Source organism: Carcharhinus amblyrhynchos, chromosome 12, assembly GCF_965287045.1.
Source record: "Carcharhinus amblyrhynchos chromosome 12, sCarAmb.v2.hapA, whole genome shotgun sequence".
NCBI lineage: Eukaryota > Metazoa > Chordata > Chondrichthyes > Carcharhiniformes > Carcharhinidae > Carcharhinus > Carcharhinus amblyrhynchos.
The window spans coordinates 18,143,123-18,161,754 of NC_137335.1; the positions used below are offsets into that span (position 1 = coordinate 18,143,123).

The window sequence follows — 18,632 nt, forward strand, 5'->3', positions numbered from 1 at the left end:
TGCCTTTTGATTTCATGCAGAGTGATTACTCGAGTGAGACGGAAAGTGAAGACAATTTCCTAATGATACCACCCAGGGATCATCTGGGTCTCAGCGTCTTCTCCATGCTGTGCTGCTTCTGGCCTTTGGGAATCGCTGCCTTCTATCTTTCACACGAAGTAAGTAGGGATGGAAGGTCACAAGGACTGCTTTAGAAATGAAGGAAGCATCACATTTCATCCACAAATACAGGAGTGACCCATTGATTATCAATGTTTTATTAAATAGCAGCAACCCCTTCAGCTCAATGTATCTTGTTAGATCAAAACTCATGAAGCTACTCCTGACTGTTTTGATTCACTAGTTAATCTCTGTCCTGACGGGTGTGCTGTCTACTCAAATTACTACTTACCCACTTAGTAGTATTTTGAAGCATAGAACCGCAGAATCCCAGTACAAAAGGAATCTATTCAGCTCTATTCAGTCTGTATTGACTCTCTGAAAGTGCATCTTACCGAGGCCCACCTTGCCTCCCTATCTGCATAACTCTGCACATTCACCATGACCAATCCACCTAACTTATATATCTATGGAAACGAGGGACAGTTTAGCATGGTCAACCCACCTAACCTATACATCTTTGGACACTAAGGGGCAATTTGTCATGGCCAATCCCCTAAACCTACACATCTTTTGGACATGAGGGGCAATCTAGCATTACCTAACTTATACATCTTTGGAAACAAAGGACAATTTGACATGGCCAATCCAGCTAACCTGCATATCTTTGGACAGTAAGGAGTAATTTAGTATGGCCAATCCGACTCACGCACTGTGGAAGGAGACCAGAGACTCAACAGACCCCGTGCAGGTGTGAGGAGAACGTGCAAACTTCAGACAGACAGTCAAACAAGGCCAGAATTGAACCTGGCGCTGAGAGGTAGCACTGCTAACCACAATGCCACTGTGCCACCCTGTATTTGCCAGGGAGACAAAGTTGGGTAGATTTGACAGTGGAAGATGACATGATATAACCACATTTAAAATAAAAAGATGAAAAATATTTAATAAACTAATCAAGATCTAAGAGGATAAAATCTCGGGTTCAGACAGACTGCATCATCACATTTTTTAAAGAATCTACAGATAGCAGAGACACTATTACATATTAAATACTTTGTAGAAATAGGTATGGAAGTGCTAGAGATATTGCAGACAGTCAGTGTTTTACCTATATTTAGGAAGGGACATAGAACATGATGGGGAACTATAAACCAGCCAACTTAACATCAATGGTATGAAAAATAATGGAATCCAAAGATGTGTGGGCTAGGTGGATTGGCCATGCTAAATTGACCCTTAGTGTCAAGAGGACTAGCTAGGGTATATGCATGGGGTTATGGGAATAGGGCCTGAGTGGGGTTGAGGTCGGTGCAGATTTGGTGGGCTGAATGGCCTCCTTCTGCACTGTAGGAGTCTATGATTCTATGATTCTAAAGCTGAACATTGAGAAACCTCAACTATAATAATGAATAGTCAGTTGGAATTTCAAAGACTTGCTTGACCAACCCCATTGAATTATGAGAATGAGAGTAGACAAGGGTAATGTAGTGGATGTAATTGATCCAGTTTTCAAAAAGCCCTTCTGTAATATAATAAACTGATAAATAAGGTCCAAGCATATGGGGTCAGAGGTCAAGTGGGCAAAAGGACAACTAGCTGGGCACAAGACGGGGAACAGAGGGTAGGAGTAAAGGGCAGCTATTCCAAGTGGCAGAGGCTGGGACGCGATATTACCAGCTATTCACACCCCGCTGGTCCTGCAAGTGAGGACGGAGGATTTGACACTCAGCCAAATCTCAGTTCACTGCGGTGAGACTGGAAAATCCCACTGGTGTGAACAACCAGAAGATCCTGGCTGCGCTCACCCCGAAACCGGAAAATCCTGCCCGAGATCAAAGGAGCTTTGCATGGTTCCTCTCCACCACTGCCACCACCGCACCCATCCCACGCACTTCCCACCTGCTGCGATTCCCATAGCGGGCAGAATGGGAAACTGCCCCCCGTCCCCCATCCCCTGTCCCCCGTGCCCCGTTCCCGGCCTGCAGTGGTGTCTACAAAGAACAGTACTACAGCCCCTGCTGTTCCAACTAAGAATGACTCCTGCTTGGGACTGTCTGACTCCTGTGACTACTTCCCTCTTGTGTATAACTGAAGAGAAAATGACGTTGAGCTGAACTACCACTGGATTTTTACTGACAGTAGTAGAAAAACTTTAACTTCCACACAATTAAATGTATTTGTATACAGCCTTCCACAAGAAGTCCCAAAGCAGTTCTCAGCCGATGAAGTACTTTTTCTTTGGAAGTGTAATTGCTGTTGTAATGTTGGAAATGGGCGGACGATGTGTGCATAGTGTGGTGCCACAAATAACAATGTGTTTGAGTAATACTGTTTGGGGGATGAATGTTGGCCAGGACACTTGAAACAGAGAAACAGGAACCACAGGCAGCTTTGGCATTGCTCATAAGTTATGCAAGTTTGGTTTCCCTTCTTGTTGGTCAGATTGCAGTAGGAAGGTTCAAACCTCAACCAGATGAGACCCTGGTCAATAGGCAATATTAGCCTGACAGAGTGGCTTGGAGGGTGCAAAGCTGGTTCTCCATTGATGGGACTAAGAGAGGGGCCTTGGATCTGAAGTGGTGACACCCCTACCTCCTGCATATTATATTTTGCTTTTCTTTAAACAACATCCCAAGGTGTTTGGCATCAGCAGATTTTTATGTTGATTTGATTTGTTTTGATTTATTATTGTCACATGTACCAGGATACAGTGAAAAGCATTATTGCTTGCGTGCTATACAGACAAAACAGATCATTCATAGAGTACCTGCAGGAGAAGGAAAGGAGAGGGGTGCAAACTGTAATGTTACATTCATAGCTGGATACAGAGAAAGATCAACTTAATATAAGATACGTCCATTCAAAAGTCTGATGGCAGCAGGGAAGAAGCTGCTCTTGAGTTGGTTGGCGCATGATCTCAGACTATTGTACCAATGGAGAAAGCTGGAAGAGAGCATGTCAGGGGTGTGTGGGATCCTTGATAATGTTGGCTGCTTTGCTGAGACAGCAGGAAGTGTAGACAGAGTCAATGGATGGGAGACTGGTTTGCGTGATGGGCTGGGCTAGGTTCACAACCCTTTCTTTCAGGAGCGCAGGAGGAGCTTACCAACTGTGATACAACTGGAAAGAATGTTTTCTATGGCGTATTTATAAAAATTGGTGAGAGTCGGAGTGGGCATGCCAAATTTCCTTCACCTCCTGAGAAAATAGAGGCATTGGTGGTTTTTCTTAACCCTTTGTGCGGAAAACAGGGGATGCATTCCCACAACTAAATAGCTCCATGTAAAAACAGTGATTATGAATCTGCCTGATATTATTGAGGAGGACGTGTAGTGTGTGGGTAATATTCAGCTGGCCAGCACAGATACTCATTAAATTACAAAGTCTGTGTTTGAAAGCTATTGGACCTTGGTTTAATTTTATGCTATGTTGTGGGATGTGCACTCCAGCACTTTCCTCATTATAGTACAGCTCCCGAGGACTGCATTACAATGAAGGTAGATAACACTGCAAAATTCAGAAAGATATTAAATTGCAATCCAGCAACCTCAAAGGAAATGAACCTTCTGCATTCACTCTGCCCTGAGGCACCACAGCAATAGTCTTTTTGTGAATTTTCTTCGCAGAGCCCTGACTGGAGATGTTTCGGGTCTGTGATATTGGTTGTGTCTCAGCTTGCCAGGGACCCTGCACGTCCCTGAAGCGGAAGTGAATAATGTGGAGGCTTCCCTCACGTGGTGCGGGGTGATGTGACGCAATCTGCCTGCGAAACAGATTCAAGTCCTGACTCTGAGGCTGGAATTTTACTGGCACCCCTCGCCCCGATTCTGGGGGTGGATGAGGCTCGGGAGAAAGTTTTCACGGACCCCGGGCGGATGTGCCGGTACAGTTCCACCCTGAGAGAACAGCAGTGGGGTGAGGACGTGCCAGAGGATGCACTTTCATTTTCTGCCGACCATTTTTCAGGATCACTGTAACACCTAAACACACGGTTTTGGCCCACACTGCATTCATCGGTACCTGCACTGTTTCTGCCACCCTTGGTGTCATTGGCATGCATCAGTCAGCCGGTGCCAGTGCTGGTTTGTGCTTTGCTGCCCAGTACATTACTGGTCTGAGCCCTCGCTGCCTCTCTTCCCTCTCTTTACCAATGTCCAGCATCACTGGATTGAGCCTTTGCCATCTCTTGCTCACCCACTCTTTGCCAAGCCCTTTCCCCTCTTTTCTGTATTTACTGCAGCAGAGAAATCTACCCTCAATATTATCCCATCATACACACACACACATACCCACACGTACACCCACACACACACACCGCCACACACACACACACACATACCCACACGTACACCCACACACACACACACCGCCACACACACACCCACACATACACCCACATCCACCGCCACACACACACACACACATACACACCCACGCCCACACACACACCCACCGCCACACACACACCCACACACGTACCCACACACCCACCCACAGATACCCACGCCCACACACCCCCACATCCACCCACACCCACCCACACACATACCCACACATACATACTCACACCCACTCATACACATACCCACACACACTCAAATGACAGGCATTAAATACAGAATAAAGTTTCATATCAACTCTTTTTATTTTTCAAAAAGGTGAACAATTTGTTTAGCAGGGGGTATATATCACTGTTCACAGTTTCTAGTGCAGGGAGGAAGATATTTTCCTTGCTGAGTTTTTTTGTTTTGGCTGTTTTTGATACAGACATCTGGGACATTAATGGCAGTGATGTTACAGGCAGTGCACCAACATGGGCAAGGAGTGGGGCAGCACGGTGACACAGTGGTTAGCACTGCGGCCTCACAGCGCCAAGGACCCAGGTTCAATTCCTGGCTCGGGTCACTGCCTGTGTGGAGTTTGTATATTCTCCCCGTGTCTGCGTGGATTTCCTCCGGGTGCTCCCGTTTCTTCCCACATTCCAAAGATGTGCGGGTTAGGTGGATTAGCCATGCCAAATTGCCCCTTAATGTCGTGGGGAATTAACAATAGAAATATATGGGGTTACGGGGATGAGGCCTGGGTGGGATTGCTGTCAGTGCAGGCTGGATGGGCTGAGTGGCCTCCTTCGGCACTGTAGGGAATCTATGATTCTATGAGTGCACCCACGACAGTTGCAACATTAGCAACCTCAGCCTTGGAGGAAATCCAGCGTTAACAGTGGAATAGAGGTTGGACCACTCCGTGTTTACGTAGCTTCAGCTGTGAAAATTCTGCTTGAATTATCCACACATTAGGTGTCTTTAAAGAGCCTTTCCTTTCGAAATCTCTGTCAACAGTGACTGCATTTCAATCGAACCTCATTGGCTGTGAAAGGTGTTTTGTTCTGTTTCATTTCTGTTTGTTCATTTTTAACAAGAGTTCCCATCTCAATGCTTCAAGACAAAACATAAAGAATGACGCCCGCCGACAGTGGCATTCCCAACTGACATTCCCACCTCAAAGTTAGCTGACCGAGATGGCTTGATAGGGGCCAGCAACGTCTTAGATCCCATTTTCCTGAACACCCTTCCCACTCTGGGCATTAGGCTCTTCTTACCCCAACATGGTGCCAACACCCCATGCTCCAAGACTCAAAACCACAGAGTCTTTGTAGCGTGGAAGGAGGCCATTTGGCCCATCGAATCTGCATGAGCACGCTGCAAGAGCACTCTACCTAATCCCACTCCCCTGCCTTATCCTCATAACCTTGCATGTTCTTCCTGCACTCCTTCTCAAGTTGCTGGCCTCTGAATCTTGCCCTCTTAGGCTTATTTTCCCTGGTACACCACCATAGGCAGCTCACCACCACCTTCTCAAGGGCAACTAGGGATGGGCAATAAATGCTGGCCAGCCAGCAACGTTCATGTCTCACGAATGTATAATAAAAAAAGAACCCGCTGGCCCTCCCTCGGAGTGGTCGCAATTGCCTGGAGTCTGCCAGTGCTCACAAATCCTTAATCCATCCCCTAAACTTTCGAAACCAGCTGAAACCTTTGTGACGCTGAGATGTTACCCCCTGTACAGTGAACCTTCAGCCCACACCGTGAGAGATTCACGGGTCTATCTCTCTGCTTGAGGCTCCATCTATCCAGCAAGTGGAGATTATTCAACACTTCTACAAATGAAGTCAATACATTTGGTATAGTTGGAGAGACTGGGTGTGTCAGCATATGAGGAAAGACTAAGTCAGCTAGGAATATATTCATTGGAGTTTAGAAGAGTGAGAAGGGATCTCATAGAAACTTATAAAATTCCATCAGGGTTAGACAGGGTGGATTCAGAAAGAATGTTCTCAATGGTGGAGGAGTCCAGAACTAGAGGTTACAGTTTGAGGATAAGGGGTAAACATTTTAGGACTGAGGTGAGGTTCACCCAGAGGGTGGTGAATGTGTAGCTTTTACTACCACTGAATGTAGTTGAGGCCAAAATGTTGTTTGATTTTAAGAAGAAATTAGATACAGCTCTTGGGGCTAAAGGGGTGAAGGGATATGGAGGAATGGGGGATCAGGATATTGAATTTGATGATCAACCATGATCAAAATGAATGGCAGAGCAGGCTCGAAGGGCTGAATGGCTTACTCCTGCTTCTATTCTCTATGTTTCTATGGAAGCGTTCTTGTTGACTCCAAGGCTTCTGCATAAGCCAGTTGCTCCCGCCATGAGTTCATTCCCCAGGAACACAGCATGACTTGGAGAGTGAGCAGAGGTCACACAGAGTGAGACAGGCTGCTGGAGGAGAAAGGAGGAGGAGGGGGGGTTCTCAGTGGGAGGCCATATTCACCCCCAGGGCATGCTGGGAACAATTCCTCTTCTGAATCCCAGTGGTGGAAAATATTTGTTGAGGCCAAAACGTTGTGTGATTTCAAGAAGAAATTAGATGTAACTCTTGGGGCTATTTGGGGGGAAGATGGGATCAGGATATTGAATTTGATGATCAGCCACGATCAAAACGAATGGCTGAGCAGGCTTGAGGGGCCGAATGGCCTAGTCCTGTTTCTAGTTTCTATGTTTCTGTTACCAGATATCACAGAACCTTGTGCAGAGATGGAAAAACAAAATGACAAAAATAAAATGCCCATCTGTTAAGGCAGCCTGCCTTTAGGGCAACAGTCCAATTGATTACCATCTGCTATAGAGAACAGGAAAACCTCAATTCACCAGGCCTGCCTCTGGCACTAATTGCAAATTGAATGTTGTCCATTCTCCTCCCATTGGGCATTGCCAACAATGTCCGCATCCCAAGAATGGAGAATTCAAGTGGCTTTTCCATTTCCTGAAAACTTTTCTTCCTGAAGCGCTCTTGAAGTGTAATCATCGTCTTAAGATGTAAAAAGACAGCCACCGGATTGCTCCAGTCTCGAACCGCTGCCAGGGAGAACAGAGAATTTGGCACTTGGCCATTCACTGCAGCGGGACTGGAGAATCCCAGCCATGGGCGAGGCCAGAGAATTCCAGCCAGCGGGTAAATTGCATACTGTCCAACAAGCAGCAATGAGCTAATGACCAGATAATCTGCTTTTAATGATATGCTAGTTGGGCGATAAGGTCAGGGGGTCAGTTTAGCTCAGTTGGCTGGGTGGCTGGCTAGTGTTGCAGAGGGACTCCAAAGGCACGGGTTCAATTCCCGTAGCAGTTGAGGTTATTCATAAAGGCCCCACGACTGAGCTGTGGCAATTCTCAGGCCCCTCACTACCAGTCAGCTCTCCCCCTCAAAGCCTGTGGTCCTCTGGGACTATGGCGACTTTACCTTACCTGAGGGATAAGACACCAGGGAGAACACTCTACTTTTCAGATAATACCACAAGATCCTACACACATCCCCCTGTGAGGGCAGACAGGCCCTCAGCTTGCCACAGAGGAAAAACTGAGGGTCTTGCAATCTGAAACCAGAATAGATAAGGCTGGAAAAGCTCAGCAGGTCTGGCAGCACCTGGAGGAGAAAGCAATGTTAACATTTTGATTCCTCTTGGCCCTTCATCAGAACTGAAGGAAGGGAGAATATGTTAGGACTGTAGAAACTGCAAACAGAAGTAGCAACTTTAAGGACAGAAGCTGGCTGGGTGTGAGAGGCAAAGGGTTGCATTGAGATAATACATGTACAGGATACATAAAAAAGGGAATTTAAAACACAGGGGGAAGGTCACAATCTCAGTTCAACATCGCATTTAAAAGATAGCATACCCAGCTGTGCAGCACTCCCTCAGTCCTGCACAGGAGTGTTAGCCGAGATCTTGTGGCCAATTCTCAGCAGTGGGACTTGAACCCGCGACTTGTAAATCAGAATGGCATGGCTGATACCACTTGCTATGAAGACATTAAGCACTTCCATTCATCTCGCTGACTGTAACAAATTGAACCCGATGCAAATTTGAAAATGTTCAATAAATTAATACAAGGTCAGCCACGGTTTCTCAATCAGGGAGACAAATTGACCGTCTTGGGAAAGGATGGCAAGCTTTCAACCACGTACGTCTTCATTATCTGCTGAATTGATTTACATGACTGTTGCTTAGGAACCTACGTGGTTGCTAAGAAACTCTTCATGTTTTAACGTCTTATCAGCTATGTATCTCAAACAATGGCATGGCCATTTGTGGTGGAATTCTAAGATTGAGTACTTAGTCCTCAGTTAGGCATTAATATTGTGCATGTTATCAGGATTATTAAAAGAATAAATCATATTAACAACTGCCAAATTCTTCTCCTTTCTCTGTGAGTGTAGAGCTCTCAGTGACAAATGGATAAAAACTACATACTGTCACCATTGATATAGGTATTAGTAACTAGGCCTATTCAACTTTTCACTGGTTTTAATTGTACAGCAACAACCTCAAAGTGGGGTTGACAACCATAGAGTCCTTGTTAATACCCGTGTTATGGCTGGTGCCATTTTTAAAGGGCCAACTTTTTCAGATAGTAGATCCCGTTTCACGTGAAGATCAGGGACCTCTGATGTAAACGCAAATACTATCTTCAGCCAAAACTAGTCGGGAGGCTGAACTGAGTAAGTTCTACCACTTCCAAGGGTGATATTGGAGATGGGGACTGATAGAATTGTGCAACCCCCACCTCCCCAGGATCCCCAAAGTTACTCCAGGCCACTGTAATGCCAGGTTCTCCACTCACCACCACCTTACCCCACTTCCACCTCCCCTGCATTGTATTTTTCCCTCAGCCAACCTTAGGGCCTCAGTCCAGCCTGTCGTATATCTCAACCTACAATCATCCAGTTTGGCTCCCTATCCTATATGTTGATAGTCAGCCAATTGCTCCGTGAGTTGCCTTTCTTGGCTTGAAGAACAGATCAGAGGCTAGGGATACTGTGGTGAGTAATTCACCTCTTGACTCCCCAAAGCCTGTCTACCATTTACAAGGCACAAGTCAGGAGTGTGATGGAATACTCCCCACTTGCCTGGATGGGTGCAGCTCCAACAACACTCAAGAAGCTTGACACCATCCAGGACAAAGCAGCCCACTTGGCTGGCATCCCATCCACAAATATCCACTCCTTTCGCCACCGATGCTCAGTAGCAGCTATGTGTACTATCTACAAAATACACTGCCGAAATTCACCAAAGAACCTTAGACAGCACCTTCCAAACCAACAATGACTTCCATTAAGAAGGACAAGGGCAGCAGATAAATGAGAACACCACCACTTGCCAGTTCCCCTCCAAGCCACTCACCATCCTGACTTGAAAATATATCTACGTTCGTTCGCAGTCACTGGGACAAAATCCTGGAACTTCCTCCCTAACGGCACTGTGGGTCAACCCACAGCACACGGACTGCAGGGATTCCAGAAGGCAGCTCATCACCACTATCTCAGATGGGCAATAAATGCTGGCCAGCCAGCGACCCCCATGTCCCACAAAACAAAACAAAGAACAACTCAGCACGGGAAACAGGCCCTTCGGCCCAACGAGCCCGCGCCGCCATTTCAACAAAGCATTTTCCTACACCTACCCTGCCCCGGGTGTATGTGAATGGTACCCCTAATGTAGCCAGATTCAGGGGAGAATGAATAAAAATGACAAATGAATAAAAAAAACTTAGGGTGTTCCATAGTGTGTTACAGCAGCTGAAGTACTTTCAAGCGCAAAGTACCGGCTAATTTGTGCACAGTAAGATCCCAGTAACTGGGATAATGACGCAATAACCTTTTTTAAATGATGTTGGATCAGGAATAAACGTAGGCCAAGACACCTTCTTGGCACGATAGTGATTTCTTAAGATTCTTTATGGGATGTGAGTGTCATTGGCATGGCAGCATTTTTTGCCCATCCTTAATTGCCCTTAAGAGTGTGGTGACAAGCTGTCTTCTTAAATTGATGTAGGTGCACCCACAGCGCTGTTAGGGAGAGAGTTCCAGGATTTTGACCCACTGACAGTTGGCGATATAGTTCCAAGTCGAGATGTTTGCAGTTGGTGACATTGATGTGTGCCTGCTGCCCTTGCCTTGCTAGATGGTGGAAGGTGCTGTTGAAGGCACATCAGTGAGTTGCAGCAGTGCATCTTGCACACATCACACACCACTGCCTTTGTGCTGGAAGGAGTGAATGTTCAAAGTGGTGGATGGGGTGCTGAGCAAGCGGGCCGCAATGTCCTGAACCTTTGTTCTGGGATCTTTATCTGAGAGGTCAGACAGGACACAACTCCAATCAGTGCCCTCCATCACATCCACTTTCCATTAGAGCTAACACACAGAGGCAGGATCTGGCTGCGTAAGCACAAAATGCCTTGGCTGGCTGAGAAAGTGTTCAGAGGCCAACGTATGATTCACATTTTGATTCTAGCCAACAGACGCAGAACAGACGGCATCTGACAGAGACAAATGTGAATCAATAGAGAAAGGAGCCCTTCACACTACCTCACCAACCTTGGATTATGCTGAATCTCAGCTTGAATTCAATCTTCCTCAGCTATTTGTGTGACCCCCAAACAACCAGACGTGAAGTATTTCTGGATCCTGTAATGACCTCCCGACAATTAAATAGAGCAGCTGTTATAGCTGTGTGTCGCGTGAGAGATGACGGAGTGGGTTAATCCAGTGGCTCATAAAAAAAGTGATTTAGTGCTTCTATTCATCACTTACTCAACACAAAGACAGTTGTGTGTTATACATCACTTTTGTGTACACAAGGCTCACTATTTTCCAGTATAACTCTGTCTTGTCTTTATGGTGCTTTGTGAAAGAATTGTACAGGTAGAAATCAGACTTCTTTGTGCCCTTTTACGATTAGAGAACAGGTACATCGCAGCCCAATTTCAGGGCCCAATGTCCTGTGCCTCAAGGATCCCTGAAAACTGTCCAACTCAAAAATGGACCGGGCCATTTTTCAGTCCCTACAACTCTCACGTAGAGAAGTGTAAAACCCAATTCAGCGTCTGACCCATCCGCTAAATTACTTCACCGTGACCTCACCCTGATGTCTTCAGCAACCAATGCCAATGTAATTATTCTTTCAAAATCAAGTTCCTCCTGTCTTCATAACATTGTTTTTTTTACTCCATCCTTGAAGTTACAAAGTCAAAGTTCAGAGTGAACCGAGCGAAGCTGAATCCAATCCTTGCTGGCTCCAAAAACCAAATTCAACTTCCAATTGAATCCAATTCATGGTCCCCACAAGAGAGACAAACAAGATCCAAGCTGACAAGATAAAGCGCCGCACCCCATCTTACGCTTGATCTGGCATTTCGTCTTAGCAAATCAGGCAGCTGGTGAGGCTGGCCCATTGCGCTCAGGGTGTGCTGAAGCTTGCGATGGTGGTTTGCCAAAGCTAGGGTAAAGATTCAGGGTAACCAATAAGGTTAAACTGAGGCCTTACCTGATCCAATTTTTCGAAGCCATCTTGGCCTTTTGGCTAAGATGAAGCCTGGGAAGGTGTGCAATGTCTCATCTTGTCAACTTGGATCTTGCTAGTTCCTTACGTGGGGACCATAAATTGGATTTGATTGCATTAGGTTTTTGATGAGAATTAAGGTGGAGAGGCTGTTCCCGCTCAGAAAGGACAGTAGGACTAGGGGGCACAGCCTCAAGATAAAGGGAGGGCGGTTTAGAACGGAGTTGAGGAGAAACTTCTTCACTCAAAGGGTGGTGAATCTCTGGAATTCTCCGCCCATTGAAGTGGTGGAGGCTGCCTCGCTAAATATTTTTAAGACGCGGGTTGATGGGTTTTTGATAAGAGAGGGGATTAAGGGTAATGGGGAGAGGGCGGGAATGTGGAACTGAGCCACGACAGATCAGCCATGATCTTATTGAATGGCGGGGCAGGCTCGAAGGGCTAGATGGCCTACTCCTGCTCCTTTTTCTTATGTTCTTATGTAAAGTACCAAAAGGCAGTAACATTTCTATTCTGAACAGCCTATTCCCCAGCCTCTCCCATCGCTCCCCACTTCCTCACCTCCCAAGGATTTACTTGAGGGCCTGCATTTTGATTTGATTTGAGTTATTATTGTCACATGTATTGGAATACAGTGAGAAGTATTGTTTCGTGTACTCTATACAGACAAAGCATACCATTCATAGGGTACATAGGGAAGAAGGAAAGGAGAAGGTGCAGAATGTAGTGTTACAGCCATAGCTAGGCTGCAGAGAAAGATCAACTTAATATATGGTACGTCCATTCAAAAGTCTGATGGGAGCAGGAAAGAAGCTGTGCTTGGTACGTGACCTCAGACTTTTGTATCTTTTTCCCGATGAAGAAAGGTGGAAGAGAGAATGTCTGGGGTGCATGGGCTCCTTGATTATGCTGGCTGCTTTTCTGAGGCAGCGGGAAGTATAGACAGAGTCAATGGATGGGAGGCTGGTTTGCGTGATGGACTGGGCTTTGTTCACAACCCTTTATAGTTTCTTGCAGTCTTTTGGATAGAGCAGGAGCCATACCAAACTGTGATGTATCCGGAAAGGATGTTTTCTATGGTGCATCTGTAAAAAATTGGTGAGAGTCGTAGCAGACATGCCAAAAAGCCCCTGAGAAAGTAGAGGTGTAGGTGGGCTTTGTTAACTACAGTGTCAACACGAGGGGACTAGGACAGATTATTGGTGACCTGAACACCTAGAAATTTGAAGCTCTTGACTATTACCACTTCATCACCATTGATGTAGACAGGGTCGCGTTATCCTTTACGCTTCATGAAGTCAATGACAATCTCCTTCGCTTTAATGGCATTGTGGGAGAGATTATTGTCGTCGCACCGGTTCACCAGATTCTCTGGGCAGAATTTTCCCGTCACAACCGCTGTGGGAATCGTAGCGGGTGGGACAGAATATTTGGCCGACCATGCAAAGGTCCATTGACGTCAGGCAGGAATTTCTGCTCTTGGAGTGAGTGCGGCCTGAAAGTCCCACCCTCTGTCTCTTCCCTGCACCCCATCTCAGAATCAATTCTCTTTGCTTTATATTGTGCAGCAGGTAGACTGAAAATAGCAAACACTTTCCAGCCCGGAAAGGGTCAAATATTGCAGCTTGATTGCTGCTCTGCAGTTATTTTTGTAACAATCTTTATGCCATAAATATGACTTATTTACATCTGAGGCAGCTGCAGAGAGTGTGCATGAATAATTAAAACCTGTCGCTCCATAATATTATCAGCTGGAGAAGAAAGGGAGAAAGAGAGAAAGCAAGAGAGAGAAAGAGAGACTTCCACTTCCACAGCACCCTTCACAACTTTGGGACATCCCAAAGCACTATACAACCAGTGGAAACCTTTGGAAGTGCAGTTGATGTTTTTAACGCAGTCAGCATGTGCCAGTACCAGTCAGCTTTCATAAGAACATCACGTAAGAACATAAGAACTAGGAGCAGGAGTAGGCCATCTGGCCCCTCGAGCCTGCTGCGCCAATCAATAAAATCATGGCTGATCTTTTTGCGGATACAGCTCCATTTACCCGCCTGCTCACCATAACTCTTAAATCTTTCACTGTTCAAAAATGTATCTATCCTTGCCTTAAAAATGTTCAATGAGGTAGCCTCAACTGCTTCACTCAGCATGGAATTCCACAGATTCACCACCCTTTGTGTGAAAAAGTTCCTCCTCAACTCAGTCCTAAATCTGTTCCCCTCATTTTGAGGCTATGCCCCCTAGTTCTAGTTTCACTCGCCAGTGGAACCAACTTTCCTGCTTCTATCTTATCTATTTCCTTCATAATCTTATATGTTTCCACAAGATCCCCCCTCATTCTTCTGCATTCCAATGAGTATAGCCCCAGTCTATTCAGCCTGTCCTCATAAGCCAACCTTCTCAATGCTAAAGTCGACCTAGCGACTCTCCTCTGCACCCCCTCCAGTGCCAGTATATCCTTTCTCAAGTAAGGAGACCAAAACTGTACACAGTACTCCAGGTGTGGCCTCACCAGCACCTGATACAGCCGCAACATATTCTCGCTGTTTTTAAACTCCATCCCTCTAGCAATGAAGGATAAAATTCCATTTGCCGTCTTAATTACCTGCTGCACCTGCAAACCAACTCCTTGAGATTCTTGCACAAGGACACCCAGGTCCCTCTGCACAGCAGCATGCTGCAATTTTTTACCATTTAAATAATAGTCCATGTTGCTGTTATTTCTACCAAAATGGATGGCCTCACATTTACCAACATTGTACTCCATCTGCCAGACCCTCACTTAGACTATCTATATCCCTTTGCAGACTTCCAGCATCCTCTGCACACCTTGCTCTACTATCCACCTTAGTGTCATCTGAGAATTCTGACACACTACACTTGGTCCCCAACTCCAAATCATCTATGTAAATCGTAAACAAATGCAGTCCCAACATTGATCCCTGACGCACACCACTAGTCACTGACCGCAAACCAGAAAACACCCATTTACCCCCACTCTTTGTTTTCTGTTAGTTAAACAATCCTCGATCCATGCTAATACATTACCCGTAACACATTGCACCTTTATCTTGTGTAGCGCCTTGTCAAATGCCTTCTGGAAATCCAGATACACCACATCCCCATTGTCCACTGCACATGTAATGTTCTCAAAGAATTCCACCAAATTAGTCAAAAATGACCTGCCCTTCATGAACCCATGCTGCGTCTTACCAATAGGACAATTTATATCCAGATGTCTCGCTATTTCTTCCTTGAAATAGCGAGACATCTTGATAGGTTCAAGCATTTTCCCTACTACAGAAATTAAGCTAACCGGCCTATAGTTGCCTGCCTTTTGTTTACCTCCTTTTTTAAACAGTGGCATCACATTTGCTGTTTTCTAATCTGTGGGAACCATCCCAGAATCCAGCGAATTTTGGTGAATTATCATTAGTGCATTTGCTATTTCTCCCGCCATCTCGTTTAGTACCCTGGGATGCATTCCATCGGGACCAGGAGACTTGACTACCTTTAGCCCCATTAATTTGCCCAACGCTACCTCTTTCATGATAATGATAGTTTCTAGTTCTCACCTGCCATAGCCTTCCTGTCATCAATTTTTGGCATGTTATTTGTGTCTTCCATTGTGAAGAGTGACTCAAAATCTCTGTTCAATGCCTCAGCTATTTTTTCATTTCCGGTTATTACATCCCCCTTCTTGTCCTCTAAAGGACCAATGTTTACTTTAGCCACTCTTTTTCGTTTTATATATTTGTAGAAACACAGCAAGATCCCCAGACAGCAAAGTAATAACAACACATGATTGATTTTGGTGATGTTAAGTTCAAGGACAAATACTGTGGAGAACATCCTTAATCCTCTTGCAAACCTGGCACTCAGGAGTCTTTCGCCATCAACGGGGAAGCGATGGCCGAGTGACTATTAATCCAGAAACTCAGCTAATGTTCTGGGGACCCGGATTTGAATCCCACCACAGCAGATGGTGGAATTTGAATTCCATTAAAACCATAGTCGGTTGTCAGAACAACTGCCTGGTTCACTAATGTCCTTTAGGGAAGGAAATCTGCCAGCCTTACCTGGTCTGGCCTACAAGTGACTCCAGAGCCACAACAATGTGATTGACTCCCAATTCCCCTCAAGGGCAACTAGGGATGGGCAATTAATGCTGGTCACCAGTGACGCCCATGTCCAATAAATAAATTAAAAATATCTGGCAGAACAGACAGAGCTCTGGTTTAGCCTGTCATTCAGAGGATAGCACTTCCAACAGTGCAGCACTCCCTCAGTGGTAGTAATCACACCCTGATTTACATCCAAGGCAGCAATGAACTTACAGGCCCAACACGAATACCACATGCAGTGAAGCCTGGCTGAGGCAGTTGACAGTATCCACGCAGAATACATTGTAATTTGATGCTTCAGTTCCATGAAGAATCACAGAGGAGGTTGAATTCAAAGAAAGTTCTCCTAGTTGGCTCCCTGCATCCAGTGCAGGAACCTGTGAAGTTGACAGGAGAGGATTGTTTTCAATATCGGCCCCTTGCCTGTTTGTGGGCAACACGGTAGCACAGTGGTTAGCACTGCTGCTTCACAGCTCCAGGGACCTGGGTTCGATTCCTGGCTCGGGTCACTGTCTGTGTGGAGTTTACACATTCTCCTCGTGTCTGCGTGGGTTTGCTCCAGTTTCCTCCCACAGTCCAAAGATGTGCGGGTTAGGTTGATTGGCCATGCTAAAATTGCCCCTTAGCGTCCTGAGGTGCGTAGGTTAGAGGGAGTAGCAGGTAGGATATGGGGGTTGGGCCTGGGTGGGATTATGGTCAGTGCAGACTCGATGGGCTGAATGGCCTCTTTCTGTACTGTAGGGTTCCATGATTCCCCATGTTTTCATTTTATTTAATTTTTAACTGTTCTCTCCCTTCTATTTCTTTATTGTCTTTCTTTATTTTCCTTTCCCCCCCACTTTCTCTCTATTTTATTCTCCCTCTTTCCTTACCTTTTCTCCCCCTTTGCTTCTCCTTTCCCCCTTTTTTCTCAATTTACCTCTCTTCCAGCCAATTCCCCCCATATCTTCATCTGTCACAGCTTACCCTCTGATTTCAGCTTCTGTGCTGTTTGGCCATTCACACCTTCTATACTCCGTGTGGACTGCCATTAGCAGCCTTTTCCCTGGTTTCTGTGGCTATAACATCTTTCATTTCCTCACCCTGCAGTATAAATATCTCCCACTTTCTGTGCTTTTTAGCTTTGACAAAGGGTCACCTGGGCTGGAAACATCAGCTCTTTTCTTTCCTTACAGGTGCTGCCAGACCTGCTGAGATTTTCCAGCATTTTCTCTTCTGGTTTCAGATTCCAGCATCCACAGTAATTCGCTTTTATCCCTCTCCTGAGGTGTCTGCACTCTGGTCCAAGTACCCTTTTTTCATTTTTTTTATTCATTCATGGGAATGAATGGTGTTGCTGGCTGGCCAGCATTTATCCCCTATACCTAGTTGTTCTTGTTAAGAGGGCATTGCTGTGTCTCTGGAGCCACATGTTGCCCAGACCAGGTGAGGACAACAGATTTCCTTCTCTGAAGGACATTAGTGAACCAGATGGGCTTTTCCGACAATGGTTTCATGGTCATCAGTAGATTCTTAATTTCAGATTTTGTTCATTGAATTCAAATTGTTATGATGCCACGCTGTTTTTATAGAAAATGTTGATGAGGGGCTCTGGTTAAAGAGACAGTTTCACTATTGAGTGACAGATGTGTTCCATTCCTCACTGTTCAAGACCAATTTATTTTTATTTGTTCCTCTCCAGACCAACAAGGGTGTGGCAAAGGGAGACTACCATCATGCCAGCTCCAGCTCCAGGCGGGCCCTGTTCCTGGCAGTGCTCTCCATCACAATTGGGACTGGCATTTACGTGGGCGTTGCTGTGGCACTGATAGCCTACCTGTCCAAGAACAACCATTTGTAGGACTCGGTGACCTCACTGGACACGCACATCGCTCTTCGACATGTGACCTCTCGAGCTACGCGAGCCACGTCCTAAATCAGAAGGCGAACTGGTCAGCTCCAACACAGCCAATGGAACGCTTGATTAAAAGGAAAACCTCATCAGCTGTTCAATCGCATCAGTGTACAGTATTAGGAGGACTGAGGACAAAGTGCTTCCCAAAAAAATACCCGGGCTCAAACTGGTAATTCAGTCAGCTAAGCAAGGGGGAAGCCTTACCCCAAATGCAAGGATGAGGTTGCTTTTCAAAAGTGTGTCACAGCAATGACAATGATGTAGAAAATCGTTTTGCCCTCATAGCAAGGCTCATGATAGCTTTGGAAAGAGTTTGTGAAAAATTAGGTACTCCAAGCTACCTATTTGTTTCGTTCTTCTCTCCTTCCGTTGATTTCCTCACAGGCCTCGGCTCCAAGGCCTCTGGGGAATGATGACTAAAAACTGGCCACCAAACTACCACTCACCTCCCCAGTACCCTCCCGTGGCAACCACCCCACCCCCCCCACCCCACCTCGCCTCCCCTCCCGCCACCACACCGCACCACTCCCCCCACCCACCCCCGCCCCCGCCAACCACCATTCTTCTTCGCCCTGCTTCACTGAATCTCTGCAGACAAGCACCATCCTATTCCGTGCAGGATGCGTC

General features: G+C 46.0%; 1 protein-coding gene across 1 annotated transcript in view; it reads left to right on the top strand.

The window, feature by feature from the left end:
- The window catches only part of syndig1 (synapse differentiation inducing 1), an 87,083-nt gene extending 69,132 nt beyond the window's left edge, over positions 1-17,951 (top strand). Inside the window, exons 3-4 of the mRNA XM_080199752.1 lie at positions 21-158; positions 17,793-17,951. Coding sequence (XP_080055878.1) covers positions 21-158; positions 17,793-17,951 — 297 coding nt within the window. The remainder of the gene's footprint in view (positions 1-20; positions 159-17,792) is intronic.
- Positions 17,952-18,632: the final 681 nt, after the last annotated feature.